The 18,589-nt window shown below is 35.5% G+C and overlaps 1 protein-coding gene across 4 annotated transcripts in view; it reads right to left on the bottom strand.

Annotated features, from left to right (window-relative positions):
* Positions 1 to 3,198: 3,198 nt before the first annotated feature.
* WRN (WRN RecQ like helicase) overlaps positions 3,199 to 18,589 on the bottom strand; it is a 152,532-nt gene continuing 137,141 nt past the window's right edge. For all 4 annotated transcript variants that reach the window (XM_043561003.1, XM_043561014.1, XM_043561032.1 and 1 more), the window contains exons 33-34: positions 11,598 to 11,794; positions 3,199 to 6,246 (exon numbers count right to left, since the gene is read on the bottom strand). In XM_043561003.1, the coding sequence (XP_043416938.1) occupies positions 6,127 to 6,246; positions 11,598 to 11,794 (317 nt within the window). In that variant the 3' untranslated portion in view covers positions 3,199 to 6,126. The remainder of the gene's footprint in view (positions 6,247 to 11,597; positions 11,795 to 18,589) is intronic.

The following is an 18,589-nucleotide window of genomic DNA, read 5'->3' as shown; positions in this document are numbered from 1 at the left end:
ACCCCTTAGTCCCACTGGGTAGTTGCTCCTTTTATATCTCAGCTTAATTTCCATCTCTTTGGGATATTGGAACAGTCTCAATTCAGTTTTCCATCTTCAATCGCACATCTGATTCAAATTCCTCTTACCTCCACCCCAACCCCGGTTCATGCTAGACTGATGGCTGTAGCTATCTCCTCTATGTCACCTCCCCCTTCCATGCACTAACCCTTTGAAGTTAGGGTTGGGAAGAGGAGGAGGAAGAAAATCTGATGACTGACTAGCAGAATTGCTTATTCCCTTTTGGTTGCTTCTGTGGCTAATTGACTGGCAGATGCTCAATCTGTTGGCAGATATCCAAATGCCAGCTCTCTAGGGGTGCATTAGTTGGTCCTTCTGCAGGTCTGGTTGGGGGGAAGGATTACCTTTCTCCAACCTCCTGCCAAGTGTGTTCTTGCTGCTGGGATTCCCATACTCCATAGGTGACCCTCTTCTGAGGGTACTCTCAGAATGGCCTTTAAACTTGGCTCCTTCCAGGAAGTCCACTCACTCAACCCACAGAAAATTAGCACATCCGTGCTGTGCCACATGGTGATGAGCAAGCTGTCCCCTTGGCATCTGCAGTCATAATCCTGCTCTATCAAGTGCCAGGAGCAACGGGTATTCTGCTGAAGCAGCTCAGAGGCTTTTAGAGAGATCACACTCCTTAATCTAGTGCACTGTTCCAACACCTTCAGTCTTCTAGGAATAAGGATGGAAGGCTCAAGTGAAAAGCCTCCTTTCTGGTGTAAAGAGAAGAGGAAAAGTTTGTTGCCCTCCACAAACTGCGTTCCCTTGTGAAAGTTCTCTCTCTCACCCAATACTCCTCTCCCACAGAGGGGATGATGGGGAAGAAGCAGGAATGCCACTTTGCTAAAAAGGTGCCATCATACACCTGCTAGAAACAGCCTGAATTTAGAATTTTTATCAACTTTAAGTTCAGTCAAAATTTAAAAATAATAAGGAAAGTCCCACATGGCCCCTAACCCCACCTGATTACATATTCATACATATATTGTGATCTTTCTTTTGCCCACTCTCACATTCAGATTACACAAATATAAGCAAATACATGATTCTAACTTCAGGTTGTACTGAAGGGTAACTGCCCAGGGTGTGGCCACGGCAAATGCTTAATGAATGATCAGCTTCATGATTCCTTTATATGGTCTCCTTTTTTTTTTCTTTCACATTGGTCATTGTTTTCTTGTATCTTATAGACTTCATGATGTAAATATCTTCTTCAAAATATCTTGCTTCCTGTAAGAAAATACTTTTGTGAGATGCTTTTTGTTAATTCTTCACAGAGCATATCTTCTCGTCTCTTAAGCATGGGATCCATGTTGTGTTTTCTTCTTCTATTTGTTCCTTCCTTGTGCAGCCAGTCTATTATCTAGCATCCTATGAATGCCAACGTTTATTGAATGCAGAAGTACTGAATAACTGAGTACACGCTTCTCATTAATCCTTTTAAATTGAGTTAGAAGATGAAGCTGGATGTAAGGCTGAAGTTTCATTAATTTTCTGAAAAATAATGAAAGCTCTGGGTTTAATGAATGGATACTAATATTAATATTAACCCTAGTATTAACAGTAAGCATAATATTAAATCTTTTTTCTTCCTCCTACAAGTGTAATTTGTTGGTGATAGAATTTCATGCAATAACAAATTTTTTAATTCTTATTAAATATTCCAATAATGTGTTAAACTTGGTATAATTTCAACTTTAAAAGAACAAGCATATGCTAATTTTTCAATGATACATTTTAAATTGAAGTCACAGGAATAAGCTGTTCCTCTAAAAGCTAAATTATCTCCAGCATTTCAAATGCTCACAATATCAAATATATACCTATTATTCCTTAATCCTAAAATATTATTACCAAAGGTTTAATTTATTTTCTACTTATTTTTAATCTTTTCCAAAGTTTAAATACATTTACCTAGTAAGGATGTATGTACTTTATCCCAAATGATCTTTGGATTGCCTTCCTAAAAAAAATTCATTATGTGGCACTTTCTCAGGTGGCCAAGACCCCTAAGTTTTCAGCTTCCATTAAGACTGCAGTGAACTCTCTTCAGTGTTTTTGTTGATTTTGCATTTCTTTGCTTCCCGTAAGACAGATAAATGTCTAGTCATCTCTAAAAAGACTTTAGAGGGCACCTGGGTGGATCAGTCGGTTAACTGTCCGACTTCAGTTCAGGTCATGAACTGAGCCCCTCATTGGGCTCTCTGCTGTCAGTGCACAGTCCACTTTGGGTCTTCTGTCTCCCTCTCTCTCTGCCCCTCCTCAGTTCCCCGCCTCTCTCAAAAATAAATAAACATTAAGAAAAATGACTTTATAGCCATGCCACTGGATCTTTCATGTTCTTAACTTCTATTACAACCTCTTTGGACAGGAAGAATCCTATATTCTTTTTTATTCTAACTATTCTATATTCTTTTCTTATTCTAACACAGGTTTTTTTTTTTTTAATAAATTCTAAATAAATGTCAGGGTGTTGTCTGACTCCATAATCAAAATTCCAAATGACAAACAACACAAAGAGATCCTAATGAATACTTTGTAGAGGAGATAGCATAAGACAAATACCCTAAAAGAAACCCTTTTTTTAAGCTTTTATTTATTTATTTTGAGAGAGAGAGAGAGAGAGAGAGAGAGAGAGAGAGAGAGAGAGAGAGAAAGAATCCCAAGCAGGCTCCACATTGTCAGTGCAGAGCCTGATGCAGAGTTCAATCCCACAAATCGTGAGATCATGACCTGAGCTGAAATCAAGAGTTGAATGCTTAACTGACTGAGCTACCCACGTGCCCCCAGAAACCCTTTGTTTTTAAGAATGAACCTGAGGCCAGCTTGTGGCCCAAGAATTGCTGAAGAATGATGATACAACTGGGAGACTAAAGTCCAGTTCATCAGTTCTTAATCAGTTCTTACCATATTTCATTTCAAGAATGTTCAAAGCAGTGCATTAAAATAGGAGAGAAATTGGGTGTGATTTAATGTGCAACAATAGGAAATCAGCTAAATAATTCATAGTATGTGTATATAAGAAAATACTATGTCAGCATATGTCTCAGACCTCCTTTATATTCTTAAAAATTACTGAGGACCCAAAAGAGTTTTTCTTAATGTTGGTTATATCTATCACTATTTACCATTTTAGAAATTAAAACTGAGAAATTTTAAAGAAATGTTTATTAATTTTAAAAAAGCAGCAGTAAATCCATCACATGGTAACAAATACATCTTTAAAAAATATCCCCCACAAAATAGTGAGAAGAATGGCATTGTCTGGCTTAACAGAGGTGTCTGGATTCTCAGATTTGCTTCTATATTCAGTCTGTTTCAATATGCATTCTTTTGGTTGATGTTTCTGAAGAAAAGTATGACATTAAACAGGCAAGTAGTTGCAAAAGAGGAGGAGTATTTTAATAGCTTTTCGAGATAATTATAGACACGCTTCTTTGGAACTATACCAAAGCTGGACACCTGTAGTTTTTTTTTTTATTAAAAAAAAATTTTTTTTAGTATTTATTTTTGAGACAGAGTGAGAGACAGAGTGTAAGAGGGGGAGGGGCAGACAGAGGGAAACACAGGATGAAGTGGGCTCCAGACTCTGAGCTGTCAGCACAGAGCCTGACGCAGGGCTCGAACTCATGAACCATTGAGATCATGACCTGAGCCAAAGTCAGTCGCTTAACTGACTGAGCCACTCAGGTGTCCTGGACACCTATAGTTTCTTAAAGATTGGGTGCAGTGTGTAATCTGAAACATTTATATCTGACAGTATAAATGAACGTTTTCCTACTCTGCTACATTAAAATCCACTGGGCCAGTGTGTGGTTTGAATGAATCATTTACCCCCCATGCATGATTTTATAAGATCATATATTAGTCATCCAGAAAATATTAATTCACTGAGTTATGCAGATCTTCTAAATGTTCACAAAAACCATTGTACGATAACAAAAAATGTATTAATCACAGGATTAACATCTCATTAGAAAAGTCTATTATGGGAAGCTTTCAAATTCCTGGTAGCAGACATAAGTTTTCCAAAACTATGAATTCCGCCAGAAATCTCAAATTTTACCACTGGCAACAAATAACCATCAGTTTTCCTTGAAGTGATAGGGTGGCTTCATTCAGTTTTGAGAAAATGTTCACCAAACACCCAAGTCTGAATAACCAATCACAGTTTTGTCATTCTTTTCAGTAAAAATGGTATTCCATGGAAAAAAAGAACTAATTCAATTCACAATTCAAACAATTAAACAAGTGCTTTTTCTGGAGGGCACCATCACACATTGGTACAGAGCAAAGTGTGTTAAGGACTGAGAATTAGTAAAATCAATAATTTGGTGTCACTGCTGTGATCTGCACTGAAGCACCAGTGGTTTTACTCACGACTCAGCACATATCGCAACAGAGGACAAAAGGCAGATAACGTCTTGAGATGATGAAGATAGTTTTGTCTTTGCAGGTCCCCTGAAAGGGGCTCAAAGATTCCTAAAAGTCTGCAGACCACACACTTTCAGAATCCCTGTACTATAGAAAGCCACAAAAAAAGGATCTGTGGAAAACAACTTAATGACATGAGAAAAAAAAATGTTCAGAGCATTTCAAGTGAAATGTAAATTTGACTAATTCTACTTCTAGACATAATCTGAAATTTAGAAAAATGACAAAAATCACCGAGAAGTGATTATATAACTTTATAGTATATTCATCAGATATAATGGTATGTAGCTATAAAAAAATGAGACAGACCAATATATATACTCAAATGGAAAGTTCTTCATAACATATTAAGTGAAAAGAGTTTATTGCAGGAAATTGCACGTAGTGGACTCTGATTCATGTTGAAAAGCAAGAATGTGGGTGTAGATGTATATGTAAAGCATGTAAATGAATGAAGAATGATTAGAGAGCTATAGGTCACATTTAATAGGGTCTACCTTCTGGAAAGGGGCTGGTACTGACATGGTGAGAAATGGGATTACAGAGGACTTTGTGTTTTCACTTAAGTGTTTACAAAGTAAATACATTCATGTATTATTCATATAACAAAGAAATAAAGTGAATATAAAGAGGTTTAGCAGGATACACAAAAGGGGTCAACTGATTACCTAATGGTAAAACCACCGGCGATTTTTATTTATTTTTTTTTTCATTTCTCTGGATTTTCTACTTCTTCTGCAATATTTCTTCTTTATTAACAACAATTATCTTTAGTCACAGAAAAGTCAGTTAAAGGCCATATGGTGAACTGGTTAAAGTTATATTAACTATGGTTTATAAAACCCAGTGCCAGAGTATGGGTTTTGATACTAAAGTTGCACATACTACATAAAGAGGTATTAGAATCGAATCCAACATCCTCAAAAACTCAAGGTGCTCAAAGTAATTAAGCAAATAAAAGTTAAAAAAAAAAAAAATATATATATATATATACATATATATATCTTTGTAACATTCAGTATGAAGGAATTTATTATTTGAAAAATAAAAAAAGTAGTATATAAAATCAAAGGGCACAGATGCCCAATGCAATTGGTCTCCTTTGTAATATTATTTTTCCCTACTTACATGGAATCCAAAATGCTTAATTTTCACTGGTCTGGTTTACTAATACCATTTATCAATGTATGTAAGAGTTTCTTCTAAAGATAGCAAGGACAATTGTAAAATAACTATGCTTCCTTAATTTACAAGGATGAATTTTGGTAATATATGAAGAATTTATATCACACACACAATCACCACACAACTACCAATCTGTTATTTATATCAAATCACCACTCCTTAAAATTTCCAAATATACTGTTGAAATAAAGAGATTAGAAAACTGAGCAGTAACAGAGTTTCTTAAAGCAATCTTAAAGGAAACTATTACTCTATTCTATGATGTACTCACTCAGGCTCTCGGAAGACTCAAGTAACTGTACAAGGAGATGCCAGCTGTTCAACAAATAGGTGAGTTTTACTTTAGAGATTAGAATAATTTTTAAACTGAAATGTTGGCCCCCGCTATTTTCAGAAATGAAACAAGATCCCCTCTTATACTACAGCAAGACACACGTAATTCCTCTGGCAATCACCAATTTAACTAAAAAGACCTCTCTTTTTTGTTTTGGCCATTGATTGCTTGCTGGTCTCAGCTGAAGTCTCATTTTCTTTGGCAAACCACTCAGGTAATTTTCTCATTGAGGTTACAAGTGAAATCTATAGGAAAGAAAGAGAAAAAGACATATTTATAATATTGAAAATGTATGTCAGTTGTAAAAAGTAACATAGGTTACTGAATGAATATACACCCACCACCCTTCCCTTGCTGAGTAAAACAAAATAGTGAGAGCTACAGGATTTATTTCTGGATGAAAAGTAAATAAAGAAAACAGAGACAAAATCACTGTATCATCTCTTTAGGCAAATGCCTGCCATCTTGTTTTTTTATTCTTAGGCACTTAAGCATACACACACATTTGAGAAGGAAAGAACTGGGTATTATTTCAGATTTATGTCTCATGTATATTTGCTCTAGGTTGACCAACATGGTTAATTTAATGTTCAGAGGAAGGCATCTGCTTGGGCGTGCGTGCACATGTGTGCGCGCGCGCGCGCACACACACACACACACACACACAGAATCACATTAAGCATTTGAAAAAATATATTTCTATGTCTCCAATGGCAGACTGACTACAGAGTGGTTTCAGCAACCACCGACACCTTGCAGACTTGCCAAAACGTAATAGATACTCAAAAAACAGCCAGTGAATAAATGAAAACAATTTTTGTTTTTTGGCTCAAAGACTCTTTGGAGAATCTGCTAAAAACTGGAGATCCACTTCTAACAATTTTAGGGGATTTATTTGTACACCAAATGAAGCCTCAGAACCCTAAGTCAAAAAGTCCCTGAAAAAAAATTTTAAGAACCCAAAGGCAGTGCCTGTGTCCTTATGATCTGCACTTGAAAAAAATAAAACAATTTTAAGTTATGTCCCATAAGCCTAAAATGGTATTAATCAGTGTTATCTCAGTTTGACCACAGAGCCTCACACTAACATGACAAAAAAATCAGTCTGACAGGAGTATACCTTGGAGTCTAGCAGAGTTGGTTTAGTTATTGAACTATGTGAAAGATTTATGATAAGGTGAGCTCATCTAAGGTATAATGTGTCTGTTACCTTAAGGTAAAAAGCATAATTTATTTAATTTCAAGAATGAAAACTCTACCTATATATTGTTCATCAATTACTTGTTATGTTTTATTATGTTTCAAAATGGTTTCAAAGGGATGCCTGGGTGGCTCAGTCAGTTAAGTGTCTGACTTCAGCTCAGGTCATCTCACAGCTTGTGAGTTCGAGCCCCACATCAGGCCTGCAGCCTGCTTCAGATTTGTGTCTCCCTCTCTCTCTGCCCCTCCCCTGCTCGTATTCTGCCTCTATGTCAAAAATAAATAAACATTAAAAGTGTTTTTGAGGGGCGCCTGAGTGGCACAGTCGGTTAAGCGTCCGACTTCGGCCAGGTCACGATCTCGCGGTCCGTGGGTTCGAGCCCCGCATCGGGCTCTGGGCTGATGGCTCAGAGCCTGGAGCCTGTTTCCGATTCTGTGTCTCCCTCTCTCTCTGCCCCTCCCCTGTTCATGCTCTGTCTCTCTCTGTCCCAAAAATAAATAAACGTTGAAAGAAAAAAAAAAAAAGTGTTTTTGAAAAATTAAAAAATTTTAAAAAATGGTTTCAAAATATTTAAGGGTGGGGAAAAAAAGTAAAATATCCTTAACAGAAAACTGTGAAACCATGAATTTAGAAAAGGTAAAAACTACTAGCTATTTCGGCTTGATTAAAGACATTCAATGGAAAAGAAAGAGTTGTTCACCCTTTAGCAAAAGCTAAAGGAAAAAAAGAGGCTGAGATAGCAAATTTTCCCCTGGGTACCCATTTCCTCACAAGGAAGAGAAGCCCAGGAGAACAGATTAGATTTATATCTACAGTATGACACTATATTTGACTCAAAAATAATAAATATTAGGGATATAAAGTGGCACAGACAAAATGCATTTGGGCAGAGAGAAAACTGATCCAGAGATATTTTTTCTTCCCATACGATCTTAACATCACAATCCTCTGAAGCCTACTTTGCTTACAATTATAGTTTGAATGCCTGTGTGTGTTGGAAAAAGGAAATCAGTTAAGATTATAACAACACCAAAAAGTAAAACAGAGCATGACATCTGAACAGTAACAGAGCAGAGAAAAAAACCCTAAGTCTTGCAGCCAAAAATCATGGAATAAACAGGGACTTTGAAACAAGACAGACTAGGTTGGAGTTCTAACTGAGTCATTTGCTAAATGTATGACCTTATGAATGTTAGTTACACCTCAATTTCTTCACATAGAAAATGAGAATAACCGTACATAGCATCACTGGATTACTTAGAAAAGTTAAATGAGAATAAATGCACGATATCAAAACACATTCTGATTTATTCTTGGCATTCATTAATTAGTAGCTAAAATCACTGAAAAGTGTTTTGTCTTCTATAACATTTCTATGAAATACAATCTTCAACATTTACCATACAATTACAATAATGATCTTGTTTCACTAAGAAAGAAGGAAAACACTTACTTACACTGAGGGCATCTTTTGAGTCTCAACAATAAGTACCTGGAGAGACTTAAATTATGAGAAGTAAGTCACCTAACAGAAACAATGTCTTTCAGTGACTACTTCCTTTATGCAGTAGACAACGAAAATTCCCAGCAATTATAATAACATTTTAGGGGGAATTTATATCTTTTTTATATTCCAAATTCTATTAAGAAATATTAAGTTGAGAATACAAAGCAGTAACTCATTTGTTGATTATATGTGCACATACGTATGTAAGCAAACAGAAATATATATGTTCTACTCACAATTTTACCTATGAATGAGAATCTGTAAATAAATCTATTTTTGAATTGCTGATTGGCTGATTCCAAGAAGTTAGTCTTTGTGAAATTCTGTGACTTTTATCTTTCAGTGAAAAATCACAAGGTTGTTTTCTATCAACTTTAAGAATTGTTATAGAATACAAAACAGTTAACAGCATGCACTATTTTCTTAACAAAAAAGAGAAAACAAAAACTATGCCTAAAAAAAAAGAAAGCTTAAGAAAGTTCTAATTTTTCTGAAGTACTGAATTTTCACAATAATGATATCACTCATAAGGCATTTTTCTGAGTATCTCAAAACAGTATGTAAATAATATTGTACATTTTAATTTACAGTGAAACTTAGTGGCAGGGCAGGAAATATCACATATACTCTTTCTTAGGCAGTGAAGAAAAATGAGAAGGAAAAAGTGATTTGGGGGAGAGGGTTCTGGGAAGATGGTGGAAGCAGCAGCATCGTTTTTTAATCTCTCTGAATGCCACCATTGAAACAAAATGGAGAGCAAAACCAAAAACTCATCATCTACATTTACAATGAAACTAAGTTTAAAGGTATTCCAAGGAAATCCAAACTATAGTGCATGAGGACAAACCAACAGCCATAAGGCCTGCACAGTACCACTTGTGTAGGAGAGAAAGCAGAGGCAAGCAGTGAGGTACCTGAGAAGAGAAGAACCCCAAAGTAGCCCACAGGTAGTCATCAGAAACCATGGTAGATTAATGTGAAAACAACATCTGAAAACACGAGGGCTCCTGCCCAACCCAACCGCAAGCGACTAAAAGGAGTCTACAGTGGTAGAGTCATGGCTTCCTGCAAACACTCCTGACCAGCTAATGCTGTCTTCTAGGAGAACCCCTGGGATACAATCAAATCAAGCAGGACAAGTAATAGAGAGACAAAGGGAAGAGTAGCAGAGGAGTATATCTCATAAACTAAGTTTCCATATTTTGAATGTTACACAAAATAACAGAAGAGAGTGCCCTGTAAGCTTGGAAAAACTATCTCGAAACACGCCTTCTTTTGACAGTACAGGAAAACTACTTTCACACGAAAATGAACAATAGGAAAGTATTAAGGTCAAATTTGACACCAGAAGACTTGCTGAGATACAGAATAAAACCGTAACCTCTCAAAATGAGCTGAAAAACATGAAGAAGCTTACTCAAAACATGAAAGAACGTCATAAAACAAAATCAGAAAAATTCAAAAAGGAGGGAAGTTCAGTGAAGAATTAGAAGCAAAAGAAAAAAGTGTATAGAAGTGAACATTAAACTACGAGGAACATAGCCATAAACATAACAAATTCTGCTCAAAGATATAGAAGGGGAAAAAGAAGAAAATTTTAAAGAGAAATGAAGAACTAGAAAGAAGTCATGAAAAGTGACAACTAATGCAGCTAGGCAAAGAAGATCCAATATAGACACAGTATGAGTCCCTGAAGAAGAAATATAAAGCAGTGGGACAAATACTAAAAAGTACTATTTAAGAAAACTTTCCAGAAATTAAAAAAATTTAAAAAAGATGTATTTAAAGAACCCACTGTGTACCTACATATGTTGGATTAGAACTGCCAATTATCAGGACATAATTAATTTTCCTTCATTAAACATAGGCACGATTGAACTTCTACAGCAACCACAACACATGTAAAACTACAACGCATCAACTAATACAAAGAATTTGTTTTCACATTATTATGTATTAGAAGACTCATAATCTTATGATGAAATAGACTAAGAGATACAATCCAGGTTAGCAGAAAAGATGAGTGTTCACATAGGAAATACGTGAAACCAGCTCTACAGTATTCAGGGTAGAATACTTTCTGTACTTGGGAGGAGGTTGAAAGAAAAATACTTTGGCTGGCTTACTCCTCTCTTAATCCACCTCCTAGCCCCAATAACCTTGTTCCTCTAAATGGGGGTGGGGGGAGAGGACTACATCCAGAGAAAGCAGACTCAGCATGACTTCCACCCATTCACCCAGTCCCCCCAAATCTCCCCACTCTGTTGTCAGCATCTGATGCTATTTCGATAAGGGAAAAGCCAAATGCTAATATGTTATTAAATACAGTATTTCACATAAATGTGTACCGATAATCAGGAAAAAATAACAAGTTAGACCTTGTTATATGCTGGGATATACTCAGGACCATGTACAATAATTACTCCTGTGCCTGAAAGATTCAGTATAACAGGAACAAAGCATGATGAATGACAGAATGACAGACACACTGACTTTGGGGGGTATTTGTAATAAAGTTTGTTTTCATTTTCATTAACTACATAAACTGCCAAATGCTCAAAGCCAATATTAACTATGTCTATGAAAGAAAGAGAATTGTCAGGCTACATATAGCCAGGATGAGGTAGATGTAAAATTTAAGCTGATAATCCACACAAAAAGCTAAATAGATGGGCTACATGTCCCTTTTTCTGTCATTTAAAAAATCACTTTCCTCAAATAAGATTTATGAAACACGAAAGAAATAAAGCACAGATTAAAAAGTAACCTTATATCAGAATTTATACATTTAAAAAATACAGCATTCTAGTATTAGAATATGCAAATTGAACCAACTGACACTGTATGAAAATTCTACATATAATTAACACCTTGGTATTAGCACCTACTTCTTCCTTGCTTCTCTTAGAACTTGAACAGCTCTCTTCAGAGTTGGGGAAACATCTCTTTCTGGTGGAATCACAGGAAAGCTGGTCTAACCGTCTGTTGTCATCATCTTTTTCCAGGATCTCAATTGCCATATGGATAAGGTATGTGTCAATGTTTTTAGGAACCAATGCTCTAATAAGTTTGATTTTATTTATATCTGTAAAGGATGAAAAAATAAGATTTAAAAATAAATTACACAGAACATTTTAGAAAGCTTTGAGCTGAAAATAGTGAAATATTTTGTAGAAAGCAGGGAGGAGGGTGTCCAAAGAAAATGTTCCTCTTTCAAATGCCTACAGCCCTACAAACAGAAATTAAGTAAAATGTGTCCTCCCCTCACCCGTGCACCACCTGCAATTAGCCCTTGCCTCCAAGACTCAAAGTCAGGTCAATGCCAGCGAATTCACATAAATTATGTTTCAAACTGCTTTTTGTGAGGTGCCCTGAGAAACCACTATCTACAGAACTGTTTCTAAAGGAATTATGCTTCAAATTCCAAATATCAATTACAATCATTTTTGGAAATGACTTATTGTTAAAATTTTTTTAATGTTTATTTTTTGAGAGAGAGAAAGAGTGCGAGTGGGGGACGAGCAGAGAGAGAGGGAGACACAGAATCTGAAGCAGGCTCTAGGCTTCGAGCTGTCAGCACAAAGCCCAACACAAGGCTGGAACCCACGGACCATGAGATCATGACTTAAGCCAAAGTCGGACACTTAACCAACTGAGCCACCCAGGTGCCCCATGAAAATGACTTATTCTTAAGATAGAAGGTAATCACACTTGTAAATAAAATGCTAATAAAAAAAAGATCCTTTCAATAGACAGTGTAGCATAACAGAACACACTATTTAAAATGCATAGTAACTGAGTTTTCTGAGAAAGAAATAACAAGGAATTTTTAATTTGTAACTCAACAGAACCGATTCAACTGTGTGTTGTGTCTTCACACCTTTTACAAATTATTTAGCGATCTCCCACAGACCACTACTTATGTTTCAAACACTTCCAACATCACATTCATGCGAAATGTTCTAGGAGTAGCTTAAAACTAAGCAGCTTAGAATCTATTCACTCATCTTCATGTAATTATAAAACTAGTATAAAACATTTCTGACACCCAATTCAAATTCACAATGCCACCCTGAAAAGGTGGTCTTTCAATTATTCCACTTTCCAAGGTTTATATTCTCCTTTCAAAGATCTTATCCTGCTACTCTTGGACTTAAACAAACAAAACAAAAAAAAACACTGCAGTTACAAAAAAACGCAACAGGAAGAGAAAAGGTTACACAGCTAACGGAAACTAAGACCATGGGGTATCAATGATTTCGCCTCTACTCTTTCTAACTTTAAAGTTTTAAAATGTGAAACTGATTCTAATCAAAAACTTGGAAAGATAAGGGGTGCCTGGATGTCTCAGTCGGTTGAACGTCCCACTTTGGCTCCTTGGTCATGATCTTGTGATTTGTGAGTTGGAGCCCCATGTCAAGCTCTGTGCTGACAGCTCAGAGCCTGGGGCCTGCTTCGGATTCTGTGTCTCCCTCTCTCTCTCTCTGTCCCTCCCCTACTCACACCCTCTCTCGCTCTTTCTCTTTCTCAAAAATAAATACACATTAAAAAAAATTTTTTTTTAAAACTTGGAAAGATAAGATTAACTCTAAATGTAATAAAATTAGCAATGTGACTGCAAAATCTATCAACCAACTAAAATTCTACTTGCCCTTTGGCCATTATACCATCCAAACACCACAGAAATTTGGCCCATTTTACTACTTCATTAATTTCTTAATGGCTGAGAAGTCTGTGTCTCAGCTCCCTTTCAGGTCTTCAGGTTTTCTTTCCAAAAAAAAATTTTTTTTTCCAATGAACATTACATTACGTTTATTTTTCCAGATTTCTAGATTCTTAGAAGTGGGATTGCTAGTTCAAAGGGTAAACACATTTATGTTTTCATACATATTGGCAAACTACCTCTATAACTGTGCTATCTCATACTATAAGCACTACCCACATGTAGCTACCTGAAATGTGGCTAGTGTGACTAAGGAACTCAATACTTAATTTTAAGCAAACTTAATTTAAAATTAAATTTGAAAACTGATACTTGATTCAGTTATCAGAAAAATTTTACATACATTTGGAACACATTGAGTATCTTCATCTACTTTATTCAGCTGTCAATTTATGAAAGCTAAATACAGATCAAGTATTTTCGATTACAATTTACTATCAAAATTGACATGCTGTAAATATAAAATGCATACACAATTTCAAAGGCATAGTACAAAAAATAAACAAAATATCTCAATAATTGTATATTGATTTTATGCTAAAATTGGTAACATTTTTAATACATTGAGTTAATTAAATTACATAATTAGAATTCATACATCTGTTTATTTTTACTTTTCTATTTTATCTTTTGCTTTTTTAATGTGGCTAATAGAAAACTTAAAATTGCATATGTGAATAATAATATATAGACTTGTTGAATCTCTATGCTGCACATCAGAAACTAATGTAACACTGTGTGTCAACTATACTTCAATTAAAAAATTTTTTTAATTAAAAAAATAAAATTGCATGTATGGTTCATATCATATTTCGTTTTGGATAGTGCTGCCCTAGAAAAACCATACAAAATTTCCTGTACTCCAGCCAACTAACACGACTATATTATATCACATTTATTTTCTTCTATGGGTATTTAAGCCCTGGGTAAATAAACTATACATTCTTAATTTCATCATACTGTAAATGTACATTATACAAGTGAATTCTTTGGAAACATAGTTCAATAACTTTGAATTATCATGGCATCATAGATTCAATGAATTATTTTGAAAGGAAAAATGAGATATTTTATTCCATTTGAAACGTGTTTCTGAAATTAGAATGTCTTCTTTTCATAAAAGTATGATGTGTAAACATTTGCTTATAGTTTTAAACCACTGTTAATGATTAATAAATGTATAAAGTTATTGTACTATAATTTGAATATAATTTCTAGATATAATTAGAAAATCTTTATATTCACATTACACATTTCTGTAAGTACCCTTAATATTTTTATCTTAACGTTGATTTATTTTTGAGACAGAGAGAGACAGAGCATGAACAGGGGAGGGGCAGAGAGAGAGGAGACACAGAATCTGAAACAGGCTCCAGGCTCTGAGCTGTCAGCACAGAGCCTGACGCGGGGCTCGAACTCACGGACTGTGAGATGATGACCTGAGCCGAAGTTGGACGCTTAATGGACCGAGCCACCCATGCGCCCTAATATTTTTATCTTAAAGTCATCCTACAACATACACATGCAAATAAGGGGCATCTAGCATTAAAGATACATCTCCTGCCCTAGCTTTACAGGCAAGTAAGTGCTGAAAATTTCTACTGGAGAATAATGAACACTGGCTGCAAAGCTTTAAAAGAGATCATATTACTCCTAGTTTTGTGGCAGGTCCCTTGGAAGCCACCCTTAATTTTCCAGTTACATGCACATAAACAATGGAAGAATGAGATTATTCAAATATTATCCAGACACCTCATTAAATATCTTGCCTAATTTATTAAGCATAGTTACAATTTCAACTCCATAAAAAATCTTAAAATTACATAAACATGGATACACTAAAACATTAAAAAGTTTTAAAACGTCTGTAAATATTAAATAACAAGGACAAAACCTACTTAGCAAATAAGACAGCATGAAAATAATACATGTGATTTCTCAATTCACAAATACTCTGTTTTCAGGTATAAGATTAGGCCATAATAAAATAATAGAAAATTCTCAATTCAGTATTTTGCAGAATTTAAATGCCAATCAAACCTGTTCACTAAAACACCAAATTATATAATATGGCTACAGTTAAATAAAACATGAAAATAACACATCTGAGTCATTAATGTAGTACGTACATCTTCATTTCTTATTACAATTTATAATTCAAAAATGTCTTCTCTGATTAGAGAATAGGATTTCTCTTATCAAGTATCAAGGAAAAACAAAAATTCAAAAGTAAAATTTCACATTTCAATAAGTGTTATCTTACACACTATAAATATACAATCAAAGAAATAAAATTTAGAGCTCATAGTTCTCAAAATCTAACTTTCTCAATTTTGGCTTTGGAAGTAAACTACAATAATATATTTTTTCACATTATATGTATAACCTACATAGAGTGTATAGGCAGAAAGATGAATTAAATGTTTAATAAGTAGATTTCAAAGTTTTCTTTATGTAGAATTTCAATTTAGTATGAATCTCTAAATGAAAATTTATTTGCTATATTCAGTATATAGTGGTAAAGACAAATTTTTTGTTGTTGTTGTTATCTATTTTGAGAGAGAAAGATCATGTGCATATACAAGCAGGGGATGGGGAGAGAGAGTGAGAGAGAGGGAGAGAAAGAATCCCAAGCAGGTTCCACTCTGTCAGCATAGAGCTGGACACTGGGCTGAATCCCACAAACCGCAAGATGATAACTTGAGCTGAAATCAAGAGCTGGAAACTCAACTGCTGAGCCAGCCAGGAGCCCCAAGACAAATGTTTTTTGTTTTGTTTTGTTTTTTAATTTTTAAAATGTTTTTTTATTTTTGAGAGAGAGAGAGAGAGAGAGAGAGAGAGAGAGAGAGAGAGAGTGAGAGAGCATGAGTGGGGTAGAGGCAGAGAGAGAGGGACACACAAAATCTGAAGTAGTCTCCAGGCTCTGAGCTGTCAGCACAGAGCCCAGTGCGGGGCTCGAATTCACGGACTGTGAGATCATGACCTGAGCTGAAGTTGGACGCTTAACCAACTGAGCCACCCAGGCGCCCCTTAATATTTCTTAATTTAAAAAGTTGTCTGACATCAGAAATGAAAATTGCTAAACTCAGAATGTAGAGGAGACTAGAGAATATTTAAAGATACTAGACATATAAAAATGTTAACCTGATTATATGTAAGTATATTTATTTTACCCATCAATGAGAGCTTTATAAACCCAAATCTTACACCAGGATTAGAAACTGCATATTTCTTTCTTTAAATAGTTGGCAGTACGCTTAAACATCGTATAGTAAAAAGAAAAACTTGCTCAGTCATTAATCTTGACATGATATTAAAACAATCTGCAACTCTCTAGGCCTCAAATTCATATCTCTGAAACAGGGCTGGATTAGCACAGTGAAAATTTAATGATTTCCAATTTCCTTTCCAGGTCTAAAATCCTGTAATTTTACAACTATATGATTTGTAAAGCAAATTAGGAACACCTGGATTCTTTACCATAGCCAAATAAAATAGATGTTATCAATAATTGGCTAAATACTAGAATGTTAAATCCTTCCCTACCATTTCCCTCTGCCAATAATGAATCGAAATTAGAACATCTATTTTATGTCATTCTAGAATATCTGCCCAAGGGACACCTGGGTGGCTCAGTCGGTTAAGCATTCCACTCTTGGTCTCGGCTCAGGTCATTATCTCTCAGTTTATGGGTTTGAGCACCTCTGCACAGCGCTGCCAGTGCATCTGGCTACCGCTTCCATCATGATCTTGCGGTTCATGAGTTTGAGTCCCCCACTGGGCTCTGTGCTGACAGCTCTGAGCCTGGAGCATTCTTCGGATTCTGTGTCTCCCTCTCTGCCCCTCCCCTGCTTGCTTTCTCTCTCTCTCTCTCTCTCTCTCTCTCTCTCACACACACACACACACACACACACACACACACACAAAATTAAAAAAAAATTAAAAAAAATTTTAAGATGAGGAAAACTGGTGCTTGGGGAGATTGAGTAATTTGCCCAAGGTCACATAGCTGTGAAATGGTAAGCCTACATTGAAACAGGTCAGCAGTCACCGGAGACTTTGCTCTCACTGACCAGGCTGACACATTCACCAGTCTTCAGGATTTAAGGAAGGTAGCCAATGATACCAAACACGATGGTCAACAGGAAGCAAAAAAACAAAAAGGAAAAAGGAAAAAAACTGAACAAACTCTTTCAGAGAATACCACCTACTACCCAACAGCCTCATCAAAAGACAAACATTTCTTTAAGTCCTGAGAGATTATACATACACAAAGGAAAAAAATAATTCCACAAGTATTAAAATCAAGAAGGCATCGGAGTCTTTGACTTCCTTTACAATACTATTTTACTTTGCATTGGAGAAAGAGATGTTTGATATAATCATAGTTCTAACCCTACAAGGTAATTACGGTTTTCCTTCCTCTACCTTAACTTCAAGGTAGGTGGCTGCTGGAGTTGGAACAATGGAAATGTGACCAGGACAGCTGCCTAGCTTTCTCATAAGATGATTCACGGCTAAGTAAGCTTGGATGTTTTATCACAGTCCGTGATACAGCACTCAGGTTTTCAGATTTAGAGACCTACTTTAACCTTAACAGATCCACATTAGCCATGCTCACGAGCTGTCAATTCCCTGATTTACAATTATGAATTCACAATTATCACACAGGTAAGCATCCAGATTAGCAAGACTAGTGCATACTTTCCCTACAGACAGATCTACTTGAGAACTCAAATTATAACCAGAAGGCAAGGAAGTGATATAGAAGCAGAATTAGTTGCTGAAATGTCTTCCTCAAATACTCAAATAAGATCTTGGGATAACTAATCAATAGGCCCTTAATATACTTGAAGTCTCATTGGCCAGGATCAGAACTTGCATGTTTGTTTTTTTGAAATAGTTGGCAGTACAACTTTCATATGGTATAATTAAAACAAATATTTTAGGGGTGCCTGACTCAATTGAGAGAGCATGTGATTCTTTATCTCAGGGTCGTGAGTTTGAGCCCCACACTGGGCACAGATATTATCCAAAGGAAAGAAAGAAATTAAATAAATAAATAAATAAATAAATAAATAAATAATCAGTCTTTTAAGGTAAAAAGAAAGAAAAATTTTAGTTCTCTGGGAATAATTTAGATGACTACTACCCACA

This window comes from Prionailurus bengalensis, chromosome B1, assembly GCF_016509475.1.
Source record: "Prionailurus bengalensis isolate Pbe53 chromosome B1, Fcat_Pben_1.1_paternal_pri, whole genome shotgun sequence".
NCBI lineage: Eukaryota > Metazoa > Chordata > Mammalia > Carnivora > Felidae > Prionailurus > Prionailurus bengalensis.
Note: the sequence above shows the minus strand (reverse complement) of the source record. Positions and strands in the feature narration are given on the sequence as shown.